Consider the following 21267-nt stretch of genomic DNA (forward strand, 5'->3'; position numbering starts at 1 on the left):
CAAATCTACTGCCCAGGTAACATTTAATGAGCTGAATACAGAATGGAGGAAAATACATGTAATCTCTTTGTCAAACAGCTTGTTTTCATTTTGGATATCGCAGTATCAGTACCTTGCAGATAATTTTTTATCAATTTTCATCAGTTCAATATGTATTTATTCTCAGCATGCAATCCTGCAATTTGCTATGTGGGCATAGATAATTCCATAAATAAGTGTTTTCCCACTTGAAATTTGACTTCAGAATGAGAATGCCTATTGACATTATCCTCAGCCTCATTGTCTTCTTGGGAAGCTGAGCTTTATTTCCTAATAAAGCACCGCGGGATGCAGGTCAGGGAGGTATTTTGTTTGCTCTGCCTAATTAAGGGATTTCAGGTCAAAGTAACAACCAGTAATAGGCTCAGAGCTGAAATGCACTCCACGGACTAGAAGTAAAGGTTAGGAAAAATGAAACAAAGAAAAAAGATTGTTTTAGTGAGAGTGGATCGAGTGTTAACCTTACATTATCTGCTGAGCGGAGCCCTACCGAAGTAAACAACTGTTTCAATCTGATGTAACTGAATGTTACAGCACCAGAGGCCAGAGAACAAATCCAGGCAGCACCCACAGACCCTGTCACTGGCTCAGTGCTAAAATGCAATGAAAAGGATGCAGCAGAAGAGATTTTTCTTTCATGTTTTGGAGCAAAACGTTGTCACCTTTTCCCAGTCCCTGCACAGAGATTTGAGGGCTGCCCCGCAGCCCCTGTCTCAGGGAGCAGGGGAGGTGGGGATTTCCTGGCTCTTCTGCATCGGGGGCTTGTACTGCTCTGTCCTTTTCATCTGTTCCGCTCGGCAGGGCTGCAGCCCCATGAAAACACCCTGACAGGCTGGCTCGGGCAGTGATCAAAGACCACTGAACAACAGAAATGTTCTGTTCTCTTACCCGAGTCTCTGTGCTCCTGTGCTTGGAGAGGCTGCCAATCGGAAACAGAATCGTTAATGGATACCTCTGCGGATGGATTGCTTTCCCTTCTGTCAAAATTTAAATTTCTACCTTTCCTGGAATAAAATCCCCCAGTTCCTTCTCCTTCCAGTGCTGAATGCAGATGGATGGCTCTCACTCCTGGGCTCAGAAACAGCAGGAACTGAAATCTCTTCAGATCTCTCTCAGTCTCTGAGATTTTTGTCTGTGATTCTGCTTGAGGGCATTTAACAATCACTCAGAATCCAATCTGCACCTCTATCCTTCTCTCTGCAGTTGTTCTTTTAATTGTGGCTGCATTTGAACAAGGGGAGCTCACGCTGGTTTGATAATTGAAAAACAATCATAATCTGGGGCCTTATCTTATGCTTTAGGAGGGACATGAGCAGAACTTGATCATTCAATTATAAACCTATTTCATGTCTACCCCCAGTTTCCCTTCAGAAAGGGTGGGAGCAACCTTTCTGTCCCTGTTCCCCCTCTGCAGACAGACAACAACCCCCTTTTCCCTCTGAGCAGGGCTAAGGGGCACTCCCTGCAGATGCCTCCAGAAAGGCTCAAAGATTGGAACACCCTTCACTTGTGGATGGCACTGAGTCACTGAGAGACACAGCTTCTGACAAGGATTTCCTTTCCATTAGAAACTCCTTAAAGGGCTGTTGCAGAGCCTTGGTCCCAGACATTTCACAGCTCCGACCCACAAAGCAAATGAGATGACCTCAGATCTTTTCACCACCAAAATCAAATGCACAAACTCACCAGGGAGCCATTGAAGCACTTGTTAACTCCAGCATCTGCAGCAAACACTGCAGGCAAGTTCTCTGTCTGCAACTGGTTTATTTAGACGGGAGTACTGAATATTGGTCTTTAGATCAGTCTGTAAAATGCCTTCCCAGAATGTCAGTACCACATCACAAAAGAGGAAAATTAAATTCTACCTATGTGGGCCCAAGCTATCATTCTGCCTCCTTGACCTTATTTTCTCCATGTCTATTCACTGATTCCTCATTATAAAGTTCCTCTATCCCTGTTGAACAAACATGATCTAGGGAGGCCCAAATCTATTTGCTATTTGTTTCCAACTCGTGTTTTAGGCTTCACAGGGAATACAATACAGTCTTATTACACCTTATCCTCTGCTTTTAACAACCACCTTTTTTCTTTTGCTACATCAGACACAGGAAGATAAGACTCTCAGAGTATTTAAATCAGTGTTTTACTGATGATGAGACACTGTGTGTGCGAGGCCATCAGTAATTAGCTCCCATATCTCACTGCATGCAAGAGAAGCTGCTTGTCCATGATAAATGAGAGCTGCGCCACTGTTGAGGCTTTGAATTGATCTGCTGGGGTACATCTGGTACTCCTGGGCAAAGTATTCTGCTTTAGGCTGCAGGAACCCTTAGTTTTATACTGCAGGGGCACTCCCTGATACAAAGCCTTTTGTTACATTTCAATTTCTTTGTAATAATTCTTCAAATGCGGGGAATGAGGTGGGGAAAACGTGAGACACTTCACGTAACTTCCAACTTTCATTGGAAGTTAATGAAAAAAAAGGAAAAGGAAAGATTTCCATTTGAAAATACAACTGGGACTTTTGAAAGAGTGACGGCATTTCAACTAAAATGTGTATTTTTAGGACATCTCTGGATCAAGCTCAGCCATGGATTCTTGTAGGACAGAGCATTGCTTCAGGAAGCAATTTCTTTCTTTAGAAACACTGGCTGCAATGTTTTCTGGATATTGATCACTCGTCAAACAATCTGCAAAACAATTGGAATTGCACAGTGAAGCAAGGACAGAGCTACAGACTCACTTTTCTTTCAATTTCCAGAACAATGGTTGTAGTTCCCTCATCTTTTTAGAAATTATCAACATCCACAACAAGCATTAACGGAGTGAAAAACCTCTCTCAGTGTTTTAGTCTGAGCCTGTGCCACAGGCAGGTAAAGAGCAGAATGGAAGGCAGAGCCTTGTGCCTGGGAATCAGGGGATCTGCCACAAAGCTCAGGGAGAATTTCCCTCGTGAGCGCCAGGAGCAGGAGCCCAGCGAGGACCAGGACACGCTGGGGAAGGGGTCAGGGAAGATGCCAGGGAGAGGGGCAGGGGTTCTGCACTTGCCTCTTTGATGAGGTTCATGAAGCGGGGCCCGAAGCGCCAGGGCTTGTGGCGGTGGCACTGCAGGGAGCTGACGGTCATCTGGGCGGCGCGCTGCGACGCCACTGCCACCATGTACACGGCGTCGTACATCAGCGCTGCCTCTGTCTGCACACACACAGCGCTGTTAGTGCCTGCCTGCCCCTCCCTGGGCTGCCTGGCCCTCCCTGGGCTGCCTGCCCCTCCCTGGCTCCTCGCAGGGAAAAGCCTCCCCTGGGCTCCCACGGGGCGTGAGCAGCGGCAACATCCGGCTCTTCACGTTATCTCCGAGTGTTCCCAGCACAGGGAGCTCAGGGGGTCCCAGGCAGGCTGGAGAAGGGTTTTAAGAAGTGCCAGGTGTATGAGCCACTCTTCTCATGGCACTTGTGGGATTGCTCCCTTCCCAACAGGTCAGGCTGGCCCTGCTTTCCGGGGAAGCCAATCCCACTGCTCACCTGGAACACTTCCCAGTGCCCAGGTACCTGCTGCCTCCAAGGGCACGCTGCCCTCGAGGATCCGGGCTTTAGGCACAACTGTGTGCAATGGTGTCCTAGAGAGAGGGGGTCTGTCTTTGGAGGTGTGTTTTTGGGGAGATTTGGTTGGACTCACACATCTAACTTCCCACCACAGCCCTTGGATCCTTGAATATTACCCCATAGATTCAGATACCAACAGTACTGTATGCTCTTTGTGCATCTGTGTTTGTTTTGAGAGTGGGTTTGTGGGTTCAAAGGCATGGCCTCAAACTGACATCATACACACTTTGTCACTCCAGAAAAGTCTCACCTTCACCTGCACTGTGCCTCTGTGCTCTTACAGTGAGATGGGAATGGCTGCATCTCCCTTAGTGATGCTGCACAAATTACCTTGCAGGTAAATCTAATGAATAATTAACCCGGGGCCTGAAAAAAAAGGCAGTAATTCTGCAGATGAGAAATTGGACTCCTTTATAGGAACTACAGAGCTGATCAGTTTTCTGTTTCTTTTCCATGCAGCTCCTCAGGGAAATTAATACATTTGATTCTTTGTGTGCGCCATTTACCTGAGTAAATTACAACAGCATCAGTGTTACCAGTACTGGAGGGTTTGGCTCAAATGTTCTGAATATAAGGACTAATCTTAAGATAGTGCACAAGAGGAATTGGTCTTGATGTGCTTGTCAGAATCTGCCCAAAATAATGCTCCACAATGGGAGCAAATTGTGAGATCAAAAAATACTGTGAGTGATGAGTGAAGCAGGAGGAGACAATAGCAGCTGTTCTCACTGCAAAGCATCTCACAACAGACAGTCCTTCCAAGCACACTCAGGGAATCAAGGGCTGACCCTGAATCCCTTAAAATCCATGGAAATATTCCCATCAATGTCAGCAGACCTCTGTTTTTACACTGGGTTCCTCACGATTGGATTACTTGTCACTTCTCCCCTCACTGTGGATCTCTTTGGGGTCATAGGCCGCAAGAGGTCACCTCATTTCCCAAAGTCAGTCACCTCACCCTGATTTCTGTGCTTTTATGTTAGGAGAAAGAGACGCAGAGTCAGTCCTGGAACTTGTTTTTCTGATTTTTGTGTGCTGCTGAAACCACTGCAAAGAAAGGCAGCGATCTCATTAGAGCAGCTCTGCCTCTGGGTGCAGTGTGGGCACCCAGCAGGACGTGAACCAGCGCTGTCTTGCTTGTGCCCTGCTGACTTCCCACAGGGCAAACAGCAGAGCATGAAGCAGAAGGGATAAATCCTGAGTTAGTCACAGGATGTACAGTCCTGATCCCTGTGCTCTGTGCTCTGTCACAGCCTTATTGCCAGATGAAATGCAGCAGTGCTGCAGCTCTCTATCAAACCGGGCAATAATGGGAGCTGCTGGGAATATTGAAATGATCCCAGCAAGGAGGGAGAGGCTTCCCCCACTGCTGTGCCACGGCAGCAGGGACACTGGGATGATGGAGAGTCAGGAGAGCAGGAGAGTGGTGAGAGCTGTGCTTTTCCCAGTGCCGTATTTGGGAGATTTCGGTGTGAATTCCCATCAGGAATTCCCAGGGACAACTTTCTCCTTGCTTTGGGTACGAGTGGGCACAGTGACACCGCCCAAAGCAGCACCAGTGTGTGCAGTGCCAGGGACAGTACACTTCATGCATTTCTCCTCCGGATGTGAAGACATTTCTGAATTTTCCCTGCAATCATCTGCAATAAAGTCTATTTCTTATGGCTTCGAGAGCCACTCAGCCCATGAGATACATTATCTCATAGTGCACAGAGATGGCAACCCTTCACCCTGCCAAACTGAATGGAGTCCTGCTGTCTCTGTAATCGTTCCTATTCTTTCCTTTCCTGCTTGGGAGGAATGCTGATTCCCTGGCTCGATGATACCAAATTACGTCTCAAAAGGCACGGTTTCTGTAGAGATGGCAATGAAGAGAAAGGGCACTCCAGCCATTTAACAATGCCGCTCCCTTCCCAGCCGTGTGCAGGTTCTAGACCCTGCACGTGCTGGGGGAGTTCCATCCCCTGCTGCGTTTGCCAGGGCGGCAGGCGATGGCAGCAGCGAGGCAGCCTTCCCATTTCCCACAGCAACCAGCCGGGCCGTGGGCCCGTGCCGGGGAACTGTCCCTGTGCCACCCCCAGCGATGCCACTTACTGTCATCATGCCATCGAGGAGCCCCGTCTCGGGCTTGGGGGGAGCCTGCAGCCGCTCCATGGACCACTTGTCCACCACGGACGACACTTGCGGGTTCTCGATGTTGAGCAGCCGGAAGCCCGTCATGTTCACCCCGCTGTACCTGTAGGGCTCCAGGTCCAGTGCAAACAGGTCCTAAAGCACCAGCGGGAACACGAACAGAACCGTTCTTAAAGGAACTTGTGGGGCTTTTCCCCCGTGTCCCGTTTGAAACCTGGCTGTGTGCGCTGGGTGATGTAGCACACGTCTGCTTTCTGTAATGAAAACATCAGCTCCCCACTGCAGAAGTGCTTTGCAAGCAACCTGCACATTTTAATTTATAGCAGTGCTGCAGCTCTGACAGGCCGACAGGAGGAATTAGCTGGCCTGTGTCAAGCTTCTTTCTGAGCTCGGGGAAGGAAAATCCCAAGAGACGTGGTGAGCGCTGTGCTTCGGCTGCTTATGAATCCCATTTCCCCGGCTGTGCCTCCCCTGGCACCTCTGCCAGCCTGCGGGATGGCTGTGCCCCTGCATGCAGGCTCCACGTGCTCCAGAGCCTGGCACTTCCACGGCAGGAGAGCGATGGGCATTTGGGGTGACTGAAACATGGGGAGCCCTCCCGAGCTGTGTTTGCACCATCACAGAATACTTAGGGGTTTGCTTGGATTATAACATTTCCGGAGTGCCTTCATCCATTAGTGATTTGGGGTTTTTATCAGTAAATGAAACAATTAAACAGTGATGAACCAGCAGTGCCCACAGTGCAAAGCCATTCATTCTTTATTTTGTTTCACTCTGGTCCATCTCTATCGATGGTTTCTCGTTAATCAGCATACTGCAATTAATTTTCAGTGCATTAAAGTGTTAGCGAGCCTCAGAAACGGGGCCAAACAGCTTTCTTAAGAAATTGTGGGTCCTGATATTCCTGTGGAGTGTTAGCACCCATTCTCCAGGGGCTTCCTTGACTAATGGCAACAAAGATCTCCTAGAAAAAGGGGAAAATGTAGCTCTTTTCTGAAACAGAGGAAATCCCCCCAGGTGTTTATAGTGACCCTTACCAGTGTTGTAAAAAAGTAGTGGTAGTATTCTGTCATCATCCCCATGGACAGAATCTGAAAGAGATGGAAAGGTGAAGGTACTTTACTCTGAAAGCTCCCAGTGTGCTGCAGTGCCTGTGAAAAGCAAGGGTTAAACACATCGCAGGTCATGAGAGCTTGATTGCAATAAACCCCACATTTTGCTTTAGGAGCCAAAAATATCCTGTTGTATTTAAATGGTGTTTTTATCACCTCTGCTCAGGAAAGAGATTAAAGATTGCAAGACTTCCAGGACAAGAAAAATTACTAGAGATAACGAGATGCTGAATTTTAAAATCCTTTACTCTGCAGTCTGGAAGTGTTAAAAAGGAATTTATTAGCAGACAACACAGTTTGTAGGGAGAAGAGCTTAGGGGCAGGTTTTTGTCGTCCTCACGTCCCCACATGCTCTCAGCAGGATGGGAGAATTCTGCCCTCCCCGGGATCTTGTGAGGAGGAGGAGGAGGAATTACAAACTGGGGAACTGCTGAGGAACTCATTGCCACGACAGCAACACAGACCAAGGTTAACTCCTGCTCAGTCCCGATCACAGCAACGTGAGGATCTGTTATTAATTCCCTTTTAGGACGGTTTTGGAGTGCCTGAACAGCTGTTTGAAAGGCAGGGAAAATAGTGGGATTTGGCTGGCCAAAATTCCCTTTCCTGGCAGAAGCCTCTGAACATCAGTTGAGTGATTGTCTATGGCAGTTCCTCACACACACAAAAAAAAAAAGGAAAGAAAAAGAAAGGGAGAAAGAAAACCCTGAACTTTCTGAGCTGCAGTAGATAATAAAACCAGCTCAGTATTAATCACAAACAACTGATCCGTTTCCAGCCACTAAAAGTCAAGCCAGAAGGCAACTATTTCATTGAAATGCTCCACTGGATTTACACATCAAAATTGCCTTTTTTATTTCTGATTTTATTAATCCTCTTCTATTCTGTTTGTTGGAGCTCTTTTATTACCTGTAGAAGAAGCTGGAGGCTGCTGTTCGTGCCCTGTTTATGCACACATAACAATCCAGGGCAACTTTTGTGTGCTCTGTTTCCCAGCTGACCTGGCTGGACTCAGTCCCCTTCCCTGCAGCCATTGGATTTCTGTGAAGGAGGTGCCAGGTTTATGGGATTTTTATGATGCAGATCTCCTTTGAGCTGAAACTGGGGTGAAACAGCCCAGCTGTGACCCTGTGGGGCTCAGAGCAGCTTAAACAAATGTGGTCTGAGAGCAGGAGGTGCCCAAATGTCTTTGGTCCTTCACAGAACGTTTGCAGTCAGTCCCGGGTGGTGCTTTGGGGTGAAAGCAAGTTCTTTTATAGTTGACACGGGGGATCCAAGTGCCCAGGCTGAAGTTCCTGATCCCTTCCAGCTTGCATTGCAGCCTGGGACAGGAGAGCTGAGAGGCCACTGCACTTCTGCTAGCAGGGAATGCAGACTCCAAGCTGCCTGCACGGCCCGTGCCCTAATAGCCAGATTTACACGACACATTGACTACAGCGATTACCAAGTGTGGCTGGGGGCTTGGGAAACCTTTCCCAGCCGCTGCTGCTGCAGCTGCACTTGGAAAGTTGAGCTGAGGCAGAGCAGCCTTCCTGTCAGAGGCAGGAGAGCAGCCTGTTTGTCCCTGCACCGCTCGGGTGAAAGCTTTTAGGAGAATACTGATGGCCAGGCAGTGCCCTGTGAACAGAGCTGGCAGGACACACACAGGGCTGGGAATGGCCATGAGTGCAGAAGCCATGCTACAGGTTTGTTCTTGAAAGCAAAACCACCCCAAAAATGCCCAGACAAACAAGCAAAACCCCCAGACCCCGCAACAAAGAGAAACAAAGCCCCTGAGAACAGCCTCAGCTGGCTGTCCTCCCCAGGATGACAATTTTAGCACTTTGACATGCCTGGGACATGTGATTGGATACTAAATAGGGGCTTTTTATTCGGGGATCAAACAGACTTTGCAATAATAATTGATGTGTAAGGGTAATAGGGCTGCTAAGTAAAATTAGCACTGAAGGACGATTTAAATGCTCTGATGCAGGAAAACAGGAGATGGAATCAAGTCAAAGCAGCAGCAAGAGGAATGCTGAGAATCATGCTGGACATCCCAAAGCATCAATAACTCCCAAGCCTTAATTCCTGTCAGTGTAAACAGGAGTTTGCAGGGCTCTTCTGCTGAGTGTTTGCAGCACAGCAGGCACAGGAAAGCAGCTCCCAGCAGCTCCCAGGAGCAGGGCAATAGGAGGCTGCTTGGAGCAAGGATGGATTTCAGGCTGGGACACCCCTGAAGCACCCAGCACAGCTTCCCACAGAGCAGGTGACCTGAAGGAGAGAAGCAGCCCAGGAGGGAGAGGGGAAGGCAGCCTCTCTGTCTGTGTGCCTGCTCACAAGAAACTGGGATGAGGTTTCATTGCACATTGCTATTTAAATAACTTTGCATCTCATTATGGAAATAATTATGCACCTGATACAAATGGCCTATTTAAATAATAATAGCTTTTACTTACAGTGGAATTCAGATGAATGTAAACTAGGGAAATCAACCTCAAATATTCTCCTTGTACATCTCCTGGCCAGCCTTCCCTGTAGAACATTTGTTCTTCAGCCAAACAATGGGAGATAAAGACACTTCCATCTCTAATTATCCATTCCAGATCTGAAGCCTGGGCCTTGTCCTGTGCAGCTGTGCACTTTCAGCTGTGGGTCATGAACCACGAAGTGCATCCAAGAAAATATCAGTGGTCAAATTATATATGGTGAGCTGGCAGAGCCTGGATAAAAATACTCTGTCTTATGTCTGAAAATCTCTTTTGGGTGCCTTGTTCCTGGCTTGAATCACATCCCAGCTCTAACTTGCATTTGTTCAACTTGTAAAAAACTCCCTGCCTCATTTAGATCCATTGTCAGTCTGCCTTGGAGGCAGGCTGGAACTGGAATGATGGGCAAGTGCATTAGTGGGAACTGCACCAAATCCTGAGCTTGCTTTCACTCTGCATTTCCCTCACTCGACTTCATGACCATGAAATGAATTTCATTTTCCAGTTAACTAGCCCTGCTGTTTTCTAAGGCCAGTCCATCCCTGCTTCTCACCCACATGGGGGCACCTGGGGGATCTGCCACCGGTATTTCTCCCGTGGAAGTGGGAGCAGAGCTAATCCTGCCTTTTCTTAGCACAGAGTGGGCTCAGCCTACCTGCCAGGTTCCTCGAAGGAGCACAGTCAGGAGCTGAAATTTCCTATTCTCACATCTATCACTGTACCAGCAATGTACTCATGTACTCTGTGGTGACACCTGGTTTTCAGCCTTCTGTAGGAACTGAATTAATGATTCTTTTCGTTAAGAAAAGAATCTGTGAGAGCCTTCAACCTGATTAAATATACAGTACACTCCCTCAAATGTATTTTGGGGGTGTGAAGAAAGGAGCTCTCATTTAAGGTTAGCAGGGACATAGTTTCTGCGAGGTGAGTTTGCCTAGCACTGAAATCTGTGTTCACTCCTGTGTGTCAGCACAAACGGAGGCTTAAGCACAATCTTCAGCCAAGCTCCTCATACAAAAGGCAACATCAGACTGAATAGTGTGCAGGAGAAATTGCAGGACTTGTGCATAAAACAGATGGCAATTTGCAAGAGCCAGATCTAACTCACTCGGGGAGTGTGTGTCTAATGCAGACAGAGCACCAACCCTCTGTCCAGCAAACACTGCAGGTAAATGCCATGACCAGCAAAGGAGGGCCAGGCCTCGTGGGGCTGCTCAGGGACTGAGGAAATGCAGCTCTCGGGCATGTCAGAGAGAAGGGGAAATGCTTCTGGGAGGTCAGGGAAAACTTGTTCAGCTGTGTGCAGGCTCTGTGTTTTGGTTGAATTAGGTTATTGATTCACCTGTTCTTGTTGTGCACACAAGGAAGCGTGGCTTGACAGGCTTTTAGTGGAAGCCATAAATAAGCAGGAATTAGAGAAGAAGTCTGTCTTTGTTGGTGTTTTGTAAAGCACAGGCTGGAGGAGGCGAGTGAAGAGCTCCCTGGTGCACACACTGCCAGCACAACTCCAGCAGAGTTCTGGGCTAATCCTTCTGCTCCCACAGGAGCTTTGGGCACCACGCCCTGGGTAACAAGCAGTGCCATGGCCGGTGTCCCCTCCCTGCTCCACGGGTCACTCAACACCTACTACATGACTTAAATACAGTGAACAGACAAGAAAGAGTTGCTTTGGGGACAGCTTTAGGTGACCCTGAGTCCTGCTCCTGTTAGAAACCTTCTGCTATTTAACACCACCACTCGTTTTTCCTGTGATGGCTGCTGGATTGTTTGCAAAGTCAAAAATATCCTTTACTGACATGACAGAGTTTCCTTGAAATGGTTTCTCCAGTGTTTGATATCTTGCTTCCATGCAGGGTGAAATGCCAGAGGGGATGGTGAGAGCAGGGATGGTGATGGGGAGGTGAGCCAGGGCTCCTGTAAGCTGCAATCACAGGAGTCCCACAGGAACTCTGAGCCCTCCACAGCTGCACATTTCACAGCTGCCTCTGGCAGGGAGGAACTCAAGCCCTGAGTTATTGCTGCCAGCACCTACACTCAGCCACGCAGCTAGCTCACAGAAAAGCCATTTTCCCTTTCTTTCTAGCCTATATTTCTGTTGTTTCCTCTCCCACAGTGCTGACCCACAGGTGTACCTCTCAATTTTCCTGTTTTCTCCCCCACTGTCATTCCCCCTCCTTCCCCCAGTTCTTCAGGCACTGGAGAGCATTATCTCTATCTGTAGCCTGTCACTTGTCTGGTTGATCCATATCCCACACAAACTTTTCTGGTGCTTTGCCCTGCTTTAGTGCATCTTTCAGCACTCCCTCCTCTTCCTTTGACACCCAGGTTTTGTTTTTGGGGTTGTTTCCATGCTCAGCCTGGCATATTGGAAGCTTTGTGCCTCCTGCAGGGTGGCAGACATCTGCACCTTCAAAATCTGTGTTGTCAACTTAACTCTTCCCCCACAGATCTGCTTTTGGAGCAGCCAAAAGTGGGGATGTTTTGGGCAGCCCTGCAGGGAGCAGAGTGGGGGGACAGCCCAAACAGTGCTGCTGCAGTGCCCTCCCCACCCCTGTACCTCAAATCATTCACACCCAGAGAAAATCCTAACGTGGTGCAGGACAGCATTCCTGAGAGCAGGAAATCTCACCCTACAAGCCCACAGGAACTGTGTGCTGCAGCTGATCTAGGATTCTGCAAATCCCAAATTTCTCCAGCCCGGAGAGGAAGATTCCAGGCTCTACACATGAATGCAGTAACTTGCCTTACCAACTTTGGCACAAAAAGCTGCTCTGCAGAACTTAGATATTTCAGTAAAACCTTCTGGGATGGGAACAGAAAGGGACCTTTATGGGCATTTAGTCAGTAGAGCTCTCTGGTGCTCCTCTGGGATCAGGGTATCCCATCAGACCGACTGGCAGGAGAAATAACAACTCATCCCTCACCCCTACAGGTGCAGCAAAAAGGGAACTGCCTCAAATGCATGGAGCTATTTCCTGCAGGCCAACAACCTGTGCTTTAGGCTTGGATTGCAGAGGAATATACAGCGAGTGGCACCAGGGAATTCCAATTCCCACCACTCCCTGTGTGCCCCTGGGAACATCCCAGCCCTCTAATGTCAGGCTGTGCTTGTCCTTGCCTGCTGTGGCTGCCCAAATCTCACACTCAGGCTGGGCCAGCCCTTGCACACCAGCCTCTCTCATTGTTTTAAAGGATAGCTTTTTCTTCTGATCCAGCCTCTTTTCTTAAAGGGAAAGAAAGAAAAACTCAGTTGATGAAACTGATGTCCCTGGTCAGGCAGGACCTGGAATGTCAGAAATGACAAGCTGTTTGCTCCCGTGGGCTACACGTGGGGCTCTCTGGGGATGTGGGTGGCTCTGTGCAGCCCGGGGCTGGTCCCTCTGTCCCTGGCCCTTGGTTTGGTGCTGCCAGGGTGTGGCAGCTTTCAGGGCACAAGGCTCCCGTGGGGCTCTGCCTCCCCAGCCCCGGTACCTGCTTGAGGATTTCTGCCGCCGTCTCGTGCGAGCAGTCGAATATCACATAGAACTCCTTGCCCTTCTTCATCTCCTTCAGCAGGGGCCTGGCATCCTTGTTCCCAGAGGGCAGCTGGCGGATTTTGATTTTTATGTTGTATCTGGAAGGGGCTTTGATCAGCTCCTGCAGGCGAATCAGGCCTGAAAAACGACAGGCAATGTCACAGTCACCATCCTGTGCCACGAGGATTTATTGTCAGTAGAACAGGGTCTCTCACACTCCACACTCCCCGAGGATAATTGCTAGCTCCACATTTGCCAGCTTCCTAGCTGATATTATTAAAGCATTTCATTCCCATGTCTGTACTTGGCTTCAACATGTAAATATTTTGAAAGGTGGTTTTAACTGGTTGACTACAGGATATGTTTGCATTGATGTAATACAATATAAACATACTGTAGTATGTTTAAATTGAGACACAAAAAGCAAATAAGGCTTTGGCCTGTGCAGCTGATTATTATTCCAATACCAAAGAGCAAGAAGATAAAATTGAGCAAACCTCCTCCTAACTCTGCTGCCTGGTGTCCTCGGCAGCTGTGAGATCTTAGAGAATGTTTTGAGCTGCAGCTCCACCTCCTCAAACACAGGTGAATTCTCAGAGTCGGTGCTCAGCTAGCACAGCTTCACATGCCTTAGCTGAAGTCAGTGGAGCTCAGCCAGAGCCTCGTCCCAGTGTTCAGACACAGTGCAGTTCCACAGTGCAAATTCAGCACTCCTGTGTAATTTGCACTGCCTCCAAAACCGAGGGAAGATAGTTAAGAGCTCTTTGAGGTGTGTGATTACAGCCTCTCATTATCCATGAATGCAATTCACCCACAAAAAATTCCTGATCTCCTGCTGAGGGGAAGTAAAAGGCTGCCTTAAAAATATCCAGAGAGAGAGAGAAAGAACACAGGCAAGCAGCACTTCTTGAACAAAAATCAAACAAATTATTAAAATGAAGGAACTCCTGCCTCTCCTGCTGGGGTGGGGATAATATTTGTGTGGGGTGTGAATGTGTGGTGTCCTGGTGCAAAGCAGTGCAAAGAACTACAGCTATTTTTCTGGAGGACATGACCCCCTGAGCCCACCCAGTGCCACCCCCTGCCCTGGGCAGGGACACCTGCCATGAGACCAGGGCACTCTGAGCCCCAGCCAGCCTGGCTAAGATGTTTTTATTTCTCGTGGTGTAACGATGTCAAACATTAGGGATGAGAAATAAAGGAGCTTGAGCTGACTGGCATCACTCTAACCCCAAATCCAAGGACTATTTATCCTGATCAAAGTTGACATGTTTACTTTCCTGACTCTGGATTAATAAGATGATTGATGAATAATTTACTTTGTAAATACCCCTGCAAATGAAATCTCTTTAATATCAGGCATTTTTGTAGCTGAGCAGGTACATGGCACTTGGTGTTTTGGAATGCCAATTTAGTTATGGGATGGGCTGGAAAAAACATCTCCTTGCTTCTATTCTGTTTAGAAAATTTATCTAGGAGCTACTGGACAATGTCCAATGGGGACCACAGAGAGGATGAGGGGTCTGGAGCATCTCTCTTGTGAGGAGAGGTGTGGGAGCTGGGTCTGGTCAGTGTGGAAAAGGCAAGGCTGAGGGGATCCATCAATCCTTACAAATACCCCAGCAATCCACACAAATATCCCAATCAGTCCACACCAATATCCCCAAGCGCTGGCAGAGGATGGTTCCAGACTCTGCTCAGTGGTGCCAGGGACAGGATGAGGGGCAGTGGGCAGGAACTGAAACACAACAATTCCACCTCAACCTGAGGAAGAATTTCTGTCCATGGAGGGGCAGAGCCCTGGAACAGCTGCCCAGGGAGGGTGTGGAGTGTCTGTCTGGGGACATCCCCAAATCCCAAATTCCTGTGTCACCTGCTCCAGGTGACCCTGCCTGGGCAGGGGGGTGGGACTGGGTGCTCTCCAGAATTCTGAGATTCTGGGATCAGTTTGAAGCTGTGCTATGGGTTCCACCAGCAGGAAGGAAAATGGGACTGACAATCCAACCCCAGGAGCTCCTTCCCCAGGTCTGGTGAAGCGAGCAGCTTTCCAGAAGCCATGGCAGCAGCAGGACGGGGGATTTTGTCCTGTGAGCCAGGAAATGTGCTGCGGGCACGGCAGAGGGAGCTGTCCCCGGATGGATTGTGGCAGGAGCCGGGGCTCTGCAGCCAGCCCCACTCACCCGTGCTGTCCTCGTAGACCACGGTGACGATTTTCCAGTTGTAGTAGAGCACGAGGTCCAGCACCGCCCTGCTGATGGCAGCGTAGTCGGGGTACAGGTTGATGTAGAAGGCGTCCCTGTTGTCCACGGTGGGGTGCTTCCAGCGGGTCTGGATGTGTGGCACCTCCAGGGCGTTGCAGATGGACTGCACGGCGCTCACCGACGAGCTGTGTGCTGGCCCGAACAGCGCTGCCACGCCCAGGGCCAGCTGGTCACAGGCTGCGTGGGGCACACAGGGACACCAACCTCTCAGTGGGCAAAGCAGGGACATGGGGGATGCTCCCTGAGAGCTCTCATCCTCCATCCATCCCCATCACTCCAGAGGGAGAGCACAGCATTGCTCCCAGATCACTGAGGGGTGGCCAGTGGCTCCTGAGGTGTTCAGGGCTCATTTTCAGGGTAAAGAGAGAGGCTGAGGGAGCTGGGGCAGTTTATCCTGGAGAAAAGGATGCTCAGAGGGAACTCCTGGCTCTGCACAACTCCCTGACAGGAGGGGACAGCCAGGGGGGAACAGGGACAGGAGGAGAGGGAACGGCCTCAGGCTGGGTCAGGGGAGGCTTGGATTGCATGGCACCAGAATTTGCCCATGGCAGAGGCTGTTAAACATTGTCAGGGAGGTTTGGAGTGCCCATCCCTGGAGGTGTCCAAGGAGCTCTTGGAGGTGGCACCCAGTGCTCTGGGCATGGGGCACAGCTGGGAATCCACGGGCTCAGAGATCTCTTCCAACCTCAGTGATTCTGGTTTGATTGTGCTTCTGAAAATGGCTTCACTGCTCTACCGGCTTTATATCCTTGACCCTGCTTGCTATAAATAAAACCTCTGCTCGTTGCCTTGCAGATGACACGGGTTCCTGAACTGCTTTTCTCAGAATGGCTTCACCCTGGAGGAACCAGGAGCCCCCTGGCTGCCAGAGGAGTGGCACAGGAATGAAGTGTCAGGTAATGAATCCCTGGGGCCAGAGCAGGCTCTCCATGGGTCCCCCTGGGACTGGCACCTTTCTCCCTGGCTGAGCTGCTCCCATTTCAGGCTGCTGCAAGGACACCAGCGGCAAAGGGCACCACGATTCACTGCTCTCCAGAAATAATCTGTGTTTACAGAGCAGGTAGGAATGCCTAAAGCCCTTGGCAACAGCAGGAGAAATAACGAACATACACACACTGACATTTTATACCCCTCCAAATCAGCCAAATACATCACCCAAGGTTTCCTTCTCCTCGTGCCCATATCTCAGCCTGAAGAACCCTGCCTGGAGCTGTCTTTGCATTTGTCTTTCTCTCCTGTGTCTTTGCAGGCTGACAGACAGGAGATGAAGTAATATCAGTTATTTCTGTCCACTGGTAAAATTTACTGCCAATGTTTTATCCAGACTCCCGACTGGGACAAAGCCCTGCCCTGAGCTGCAGAGCTGCTCTCCTTGTGAGGGTGGGGGGTTTAGAAATTACTCTGATCGAGTGAAATATTGAATACACCAACTTCCACAATGAGCTGAGATTCTTTACATCTTATTTAGCTCTCTGACTGGAATAGAATATGACAGAAAATCAATTATTTTCTGTTTCCATTCTACAAATGAGTGTTTCACAGACAGCATGAAGTGCACAGGCTTTCCAGGTTTAATTCAGGAGCCCTTCTAAAGGAACACCAGTTTTAATGTGCAAATTCCATAAAAAACTTCAATAATTCATGATGAGAAGAAATTACTGCTGTCTGTATGGCTTTCTTGCATGTACATTGACAACTTCCTACACGTTAAATAGGGAGGGCACTTTCACAACAGCCACAGAAGAGATTCTCACTCTGCAGGGAATCTGAAATACTGCATCAGCCTGGATTATATGGATTAAAAATCCACCATGCTTGAGATTCTAGAGCATACAGCTCCAGCATATACCTGATAACTGAAAAGAATGCCAAAAATGCCATTTAAAGCTCTTTTGGATGCTCTTGGAAATCATTCTCCTCTTCTCCACTCTTACTAAGAAACTGAAGTGGCACGAGGAAGACTTGGTAGTGTAGATGTTTGAACAGTGACAGCTCACCAGCTTGGTTTCTCAAGGGAGGCATTTTTATTTTCCAGCCTTCTAGCAAACCAATTCCTACAGTTGTTGATAACAGAGACACTTATTTCTGTCTCCAGGCCACTGGGCATTAATATTTCAGGGCAGGAGGGCTACTGGCCTCTGGTCTTTAAAACACAGTAGGAATAATTTACCAATAATGGGTATCTGTGCTAATTATGGGTTGTGACACCCCACCGTGCTTCCTGTGAGTCTGTGATCATTTTTCTGCAGAATTCCAGGTGGCAAATCCATGTTTTGGAAAGAAAAATGGCTTGGACTCGCCACCTGCCATCTGGGGCTCTTAGCATGCAGACAGGATGTAGGGGTTTATTCAGAGAGCACATGACAGGTCCAAGCCCAGCTTGATGCTCTGAAAGATTAATTTTATGGTACACATGATACAAGCAGAGCAGCAAAGGAGATCAGGCTGGGGAAAGGTATAAGCTACAAGGCAGGTACATAACTAACACAGTTATTGAGATATTTACCTCTTCTCGAGGCCTCAAAGCTGTCAAAGAGGTTAATTCTCTGGATGTCATAGGTTAGTGTGGTATTAGGCATCAGTGTTCTGTTTCTGTTGATGTTGGTGACAGCAAACTTGAACGCCAATTCTTCGATATTCACAGGTTCATTTTCCACAGTTTCGAATATCCCTCCTGTTGGAACAGAGAAAAATGAGAAGGATTATTCACCTCCTAATCAGAAAGAGGGCAAAAGAAATTCCGAGCCATAATTTCCTAGAGTTCATCTAGGAAAACCCGATGGCTGCTCAAAGCACTGCAGCAGGAGCACAGTGCATCATTAGATTTTATCTGCTAAAAGATAAAAAGCACTGCCACTGGGGTTAACTCGGTATTATGATGCTGCTCCACAAACATCTGGGGAAGATGACGTGTGTTTACTGTCCAGCCTTTTCAGAGGAACATTTCAAATGCTGGTGAAAACTCCAATGCAGGTAGGGATGGACATGGGTCTTGTTCTCCCTGCTCCAGTCTAACCCACATTTGGAGATGAAACTTGGACGTGTGGATGTTTCCTGAAGTGTTCCTGCACATCCTGCCAGCCCAAGAGCCACTGAGGAGTCTGAGAGCAAACAACTGAGCCTCCCCTCGAGCTCTGTGCTTCCTCTGGCTTTTCATAAACCTCAGGCACTGCTGTTGGTCATTCCTCCATTTGCTCAGGGACAGGGCAATATTTTTGCTTTTCCCAAGAAAAAGGAGCTGAACCTGTGGACACAGCACGTGGCCGAGCTTTCCAAAAGAGGACTGTAAATAACCCAGATTTTGGAATTGAAATGATCTTCCCTGGAGTGTGTCCTGGGATGGGCAAGGTGTGTCAAGGCCACAGCTTGTCCCAGCAGACTGGGATGTCCTCTCCCTCCAACCTCTAGAGATCTTATTATGCCAACTGCACATTCCCACTGTCCAGGGGCAGTGGGATTTGAGGAATGCACAGCAAACACAGCTAATTTTAAAAAACAGCTCCTCTGAGCAGCAATCTCCAGCTTCAGTGCTTGATTTTGCAAGTATAATTTACTCATTTAGTGCAAGTCACTAGGGAATACTTTGGATTTCTCACTTACATTTTTCCCCATTGCCCCATGTTACATTTGAGGCCCCTCTCTCAGTAGTTTCTGGCCATCTGAATGCATTCAGCTCATGAGCTGCAATCTCCTGCAGTTTGGATGTCACCCTCGTGGGAATAGTTCAGTCATTAGCTGACCATCAGAAAAGGGAACACACTGGAATCCAAACCTGGTTTGAATTTTAATCCACCAATGAAGACCCTGGAGGCTACCAACCCCAGTCTGGTAATGTTATCCCTGGCTCCTCTGGAATAAACAGCATGATTTTATCTCCTGAACCCACACAGAGCAATGCCTGGACGTGGCTTAAACAATCTGCCAGCTTCAGCTGTTTTCCTGTACACTCCATGGATTTCTCTTGTACAATGTGCAGGTATCAGAGCCTTGGACACTTCTTCCCTCTTCCTCAGGAAACATCCCAGTGATTACAAAAGAGTGTGATACACAAAAGAAAGGGAAAAAAAGGAAATAAAAATGCTTGGAGGATTTGGAAGCAAAACATTGAGTGGAATGGTAAAAGCCAGCAGGATTTTCCAGAGCTGCAAACTCCAGATCACCTGAAGGGAAAAAAAATCTAAAGCTTGTCCTTTCAGATCCAATCCTGTAATTCCTCATGCCAACTATGATCCCAGCAAGTTTAGTGGTTAAATTCAATTCTCTTTCCCTCATTTCACCCGAGGAAGACAATTCTTTTCAGTCAGCTGCAATTCCAGCCTGGCCTTGGGCCAGCAAGGTTCCACTGCTGAGTTCTCAGCACTGCTCCATCAGGGAAGGTAAATGTCACAGGTACAGGGGACAGCCTGACATAACCTGGAAATAAGGGGCTCCACAATCCCCCCCACTTCCAGTTGGATGGGTATTTTGCCATTTGACCTTGGCAAAAAGATCATTTCTTCACCTCAGAATTTATTACTGTGCATTCCATCACTTTCTGCTTTTTAAAAAATTTTAATTAATTAAAACTACTTCATCCCACCACCCTTGAGGCAACCTTCATACCTGGATGTACATAAGCCCTTCCTCATTCTAGGGCCAGAATTATTTCCATCCCTCTAATCAACTGCCTATTAAATGAAGATTAATTTTAATTAATGATGTATAACCAGGAACTATTTATCCTTCATTAGCAGAATTCTGCTGGATTTTTCCTTTTGGAAAAGAGTGCAAGCCCAGTGTGCAGCAGGAAGGTGGGGAGAGAAAGGAGGAGTGATGGAAAGAGGGGAAGTTTCGTGTGGTTGTGTTTTCTGAGCAGACAAATCAAAACTCTGCACCATCAATACACTTCCAGTTTCCTTTTGCACACGTGAAGGGAGCAGGAAAGCACTCACAGGAACTCTGAGTGCAGGGTTAATTTGCTGGTGAGGTACCCCGGATAAAACATGGAATTCTGGAAAGGTCTGGGTTGGAGGGACACTTAAAGCTCATCCAGTCCCACACCCAGCCGTGGACAAAGCCCATGAGGAGTTTATGGAGGCAGTAATTCCTCACCCTGACTGAGCTGGGGGATATTGCATTCAAAAGGCTTGGACTGCACCTATTTGAGCTTGATTCTTCTGTGCAGGCCTATTCAACTGCTAAAAAGGAGCTGAATTACTCGATAAATCTGCATCACAAACAAGCTGTGCTCTACATTTTCATCCATACATCCCCAATGAAATCCAGCAACTCATAAATAGGAGTTCCTTCTTCTGCTGATGACTGACAGCCAAGCTCAGAATTTATTGTGAAGTCCAGGTTAAAAGAAAAATAGCAGAGTAAGTGACAAGTTTGATGAAGAACCAGTTTGTCAGATGATTCATTTAAATAAAGTAATTACTGTACAACATTTTGAAAACAAATTAACCACACCATTATACAAGGGAAGGAAGGAAGGAAGAAGAAATCGATGCTAACTCAATAGATAAATGATGTTCCAGGAATGAAGCTGTTATTGCTGAGTGTGAAAACAAGCCCTGGCTTTCATGCTGGGCTGCTGGTAGCACTCAGGTGGGAAAAATTGTAAATTTTGGAGTCCTCCCTTTCAGTTCCCTCCTCCCTCAGCCAGAGAGCGAATCCTCCACAGCAAACCAGAGGCTGCTGGGTCCTGGTCAGTGGCAGAGCTGAATTTTCACTTCCAGCACATCATTTGTAATGTGATTTCTTCAAGGATAAGGAAAAAACCAGTACGTGCCCCTCCTTGGAATTCAGCAGGGGAAGGTAAGAGGGGATGACAGCCTGGGTACAGCTGCTCTGCCAAAAGGGGCTGAGCCACGTGAGTGAGTCCGAGTGACACACAGGGCAAAGCAGCAGCTCCATTCACTCTGTGAGCACAAACTCCCCACAGCAAGGAAAATGTCACCATGCTCAGCACACTTCAGCAGGCACACCTGCAAAAGCTCCTCCAGCTCTCCCAGGCAAGCAAATATTTCCATTCCAAGGGGGCATCAGGGACTGAGGGAGTTGCAGTAAAGGCCAGGGCTGAATCCATTTCTCAAGGGGGATTTTACAGTTTATGACTCTTTCTAGTCAAGGATAAGCCCCAGTTTCTATGTGGTTGA

At 48.1% G+C, this 21267-nt stretch overlaps 1 protein-coding gene across 1 annotated transcript in view; it reads right to left on the reverse strand.

Annotated features, from left to right (window-relative positions):
* Positions 1-21267, reverse strand: part of GRIK1 (glutamate ionotropic receptor kainate type subunit 1) — a 92874-nt gene that overhangs the window by 32433 nt on the left and 39174 nt on the right. Inside the window, exons 2-7 of the mRNA XM_088158811.1 lie at positions 17634-17801; positions 15047-15304; positions 12823-13004; positions 6809-6862; positions 5733-5906; positions 3088-3231 (exon numbers count right to left, since the gene is read on the reverse strand). Of these exons, the coding sequence (XP_088014937.1) occupies positions 3088-3231; positions 5733-5906; positions 6809-6862; positions 12823-13004; positions 15047-15304; positions 17634-17801 (980 nt within the window). The remainder of the gene's footprint in view (positions 1-3087; positions 3232-5732; positions 5907-6808; positions 6863-12822; positions 13005-15046; positions 15305-17633; positions 17802-21267) is intronic.

The sequence above is a fragment of the Sturnus vulgaris genome, chromosome 2, assembly GCF_052056855.1.
Source record: "Sturnus vulgaris isolate bStuVul1 chromosome 2, bStuVul1.hap1, whole genome shotgun sequence".
NCBI classification, from domain to species: Eukaryota; Metazoa; Chordata; class Aves; order Passeriformes; family Sturnidae; genus Sturnus; species Sturnus vulgaris.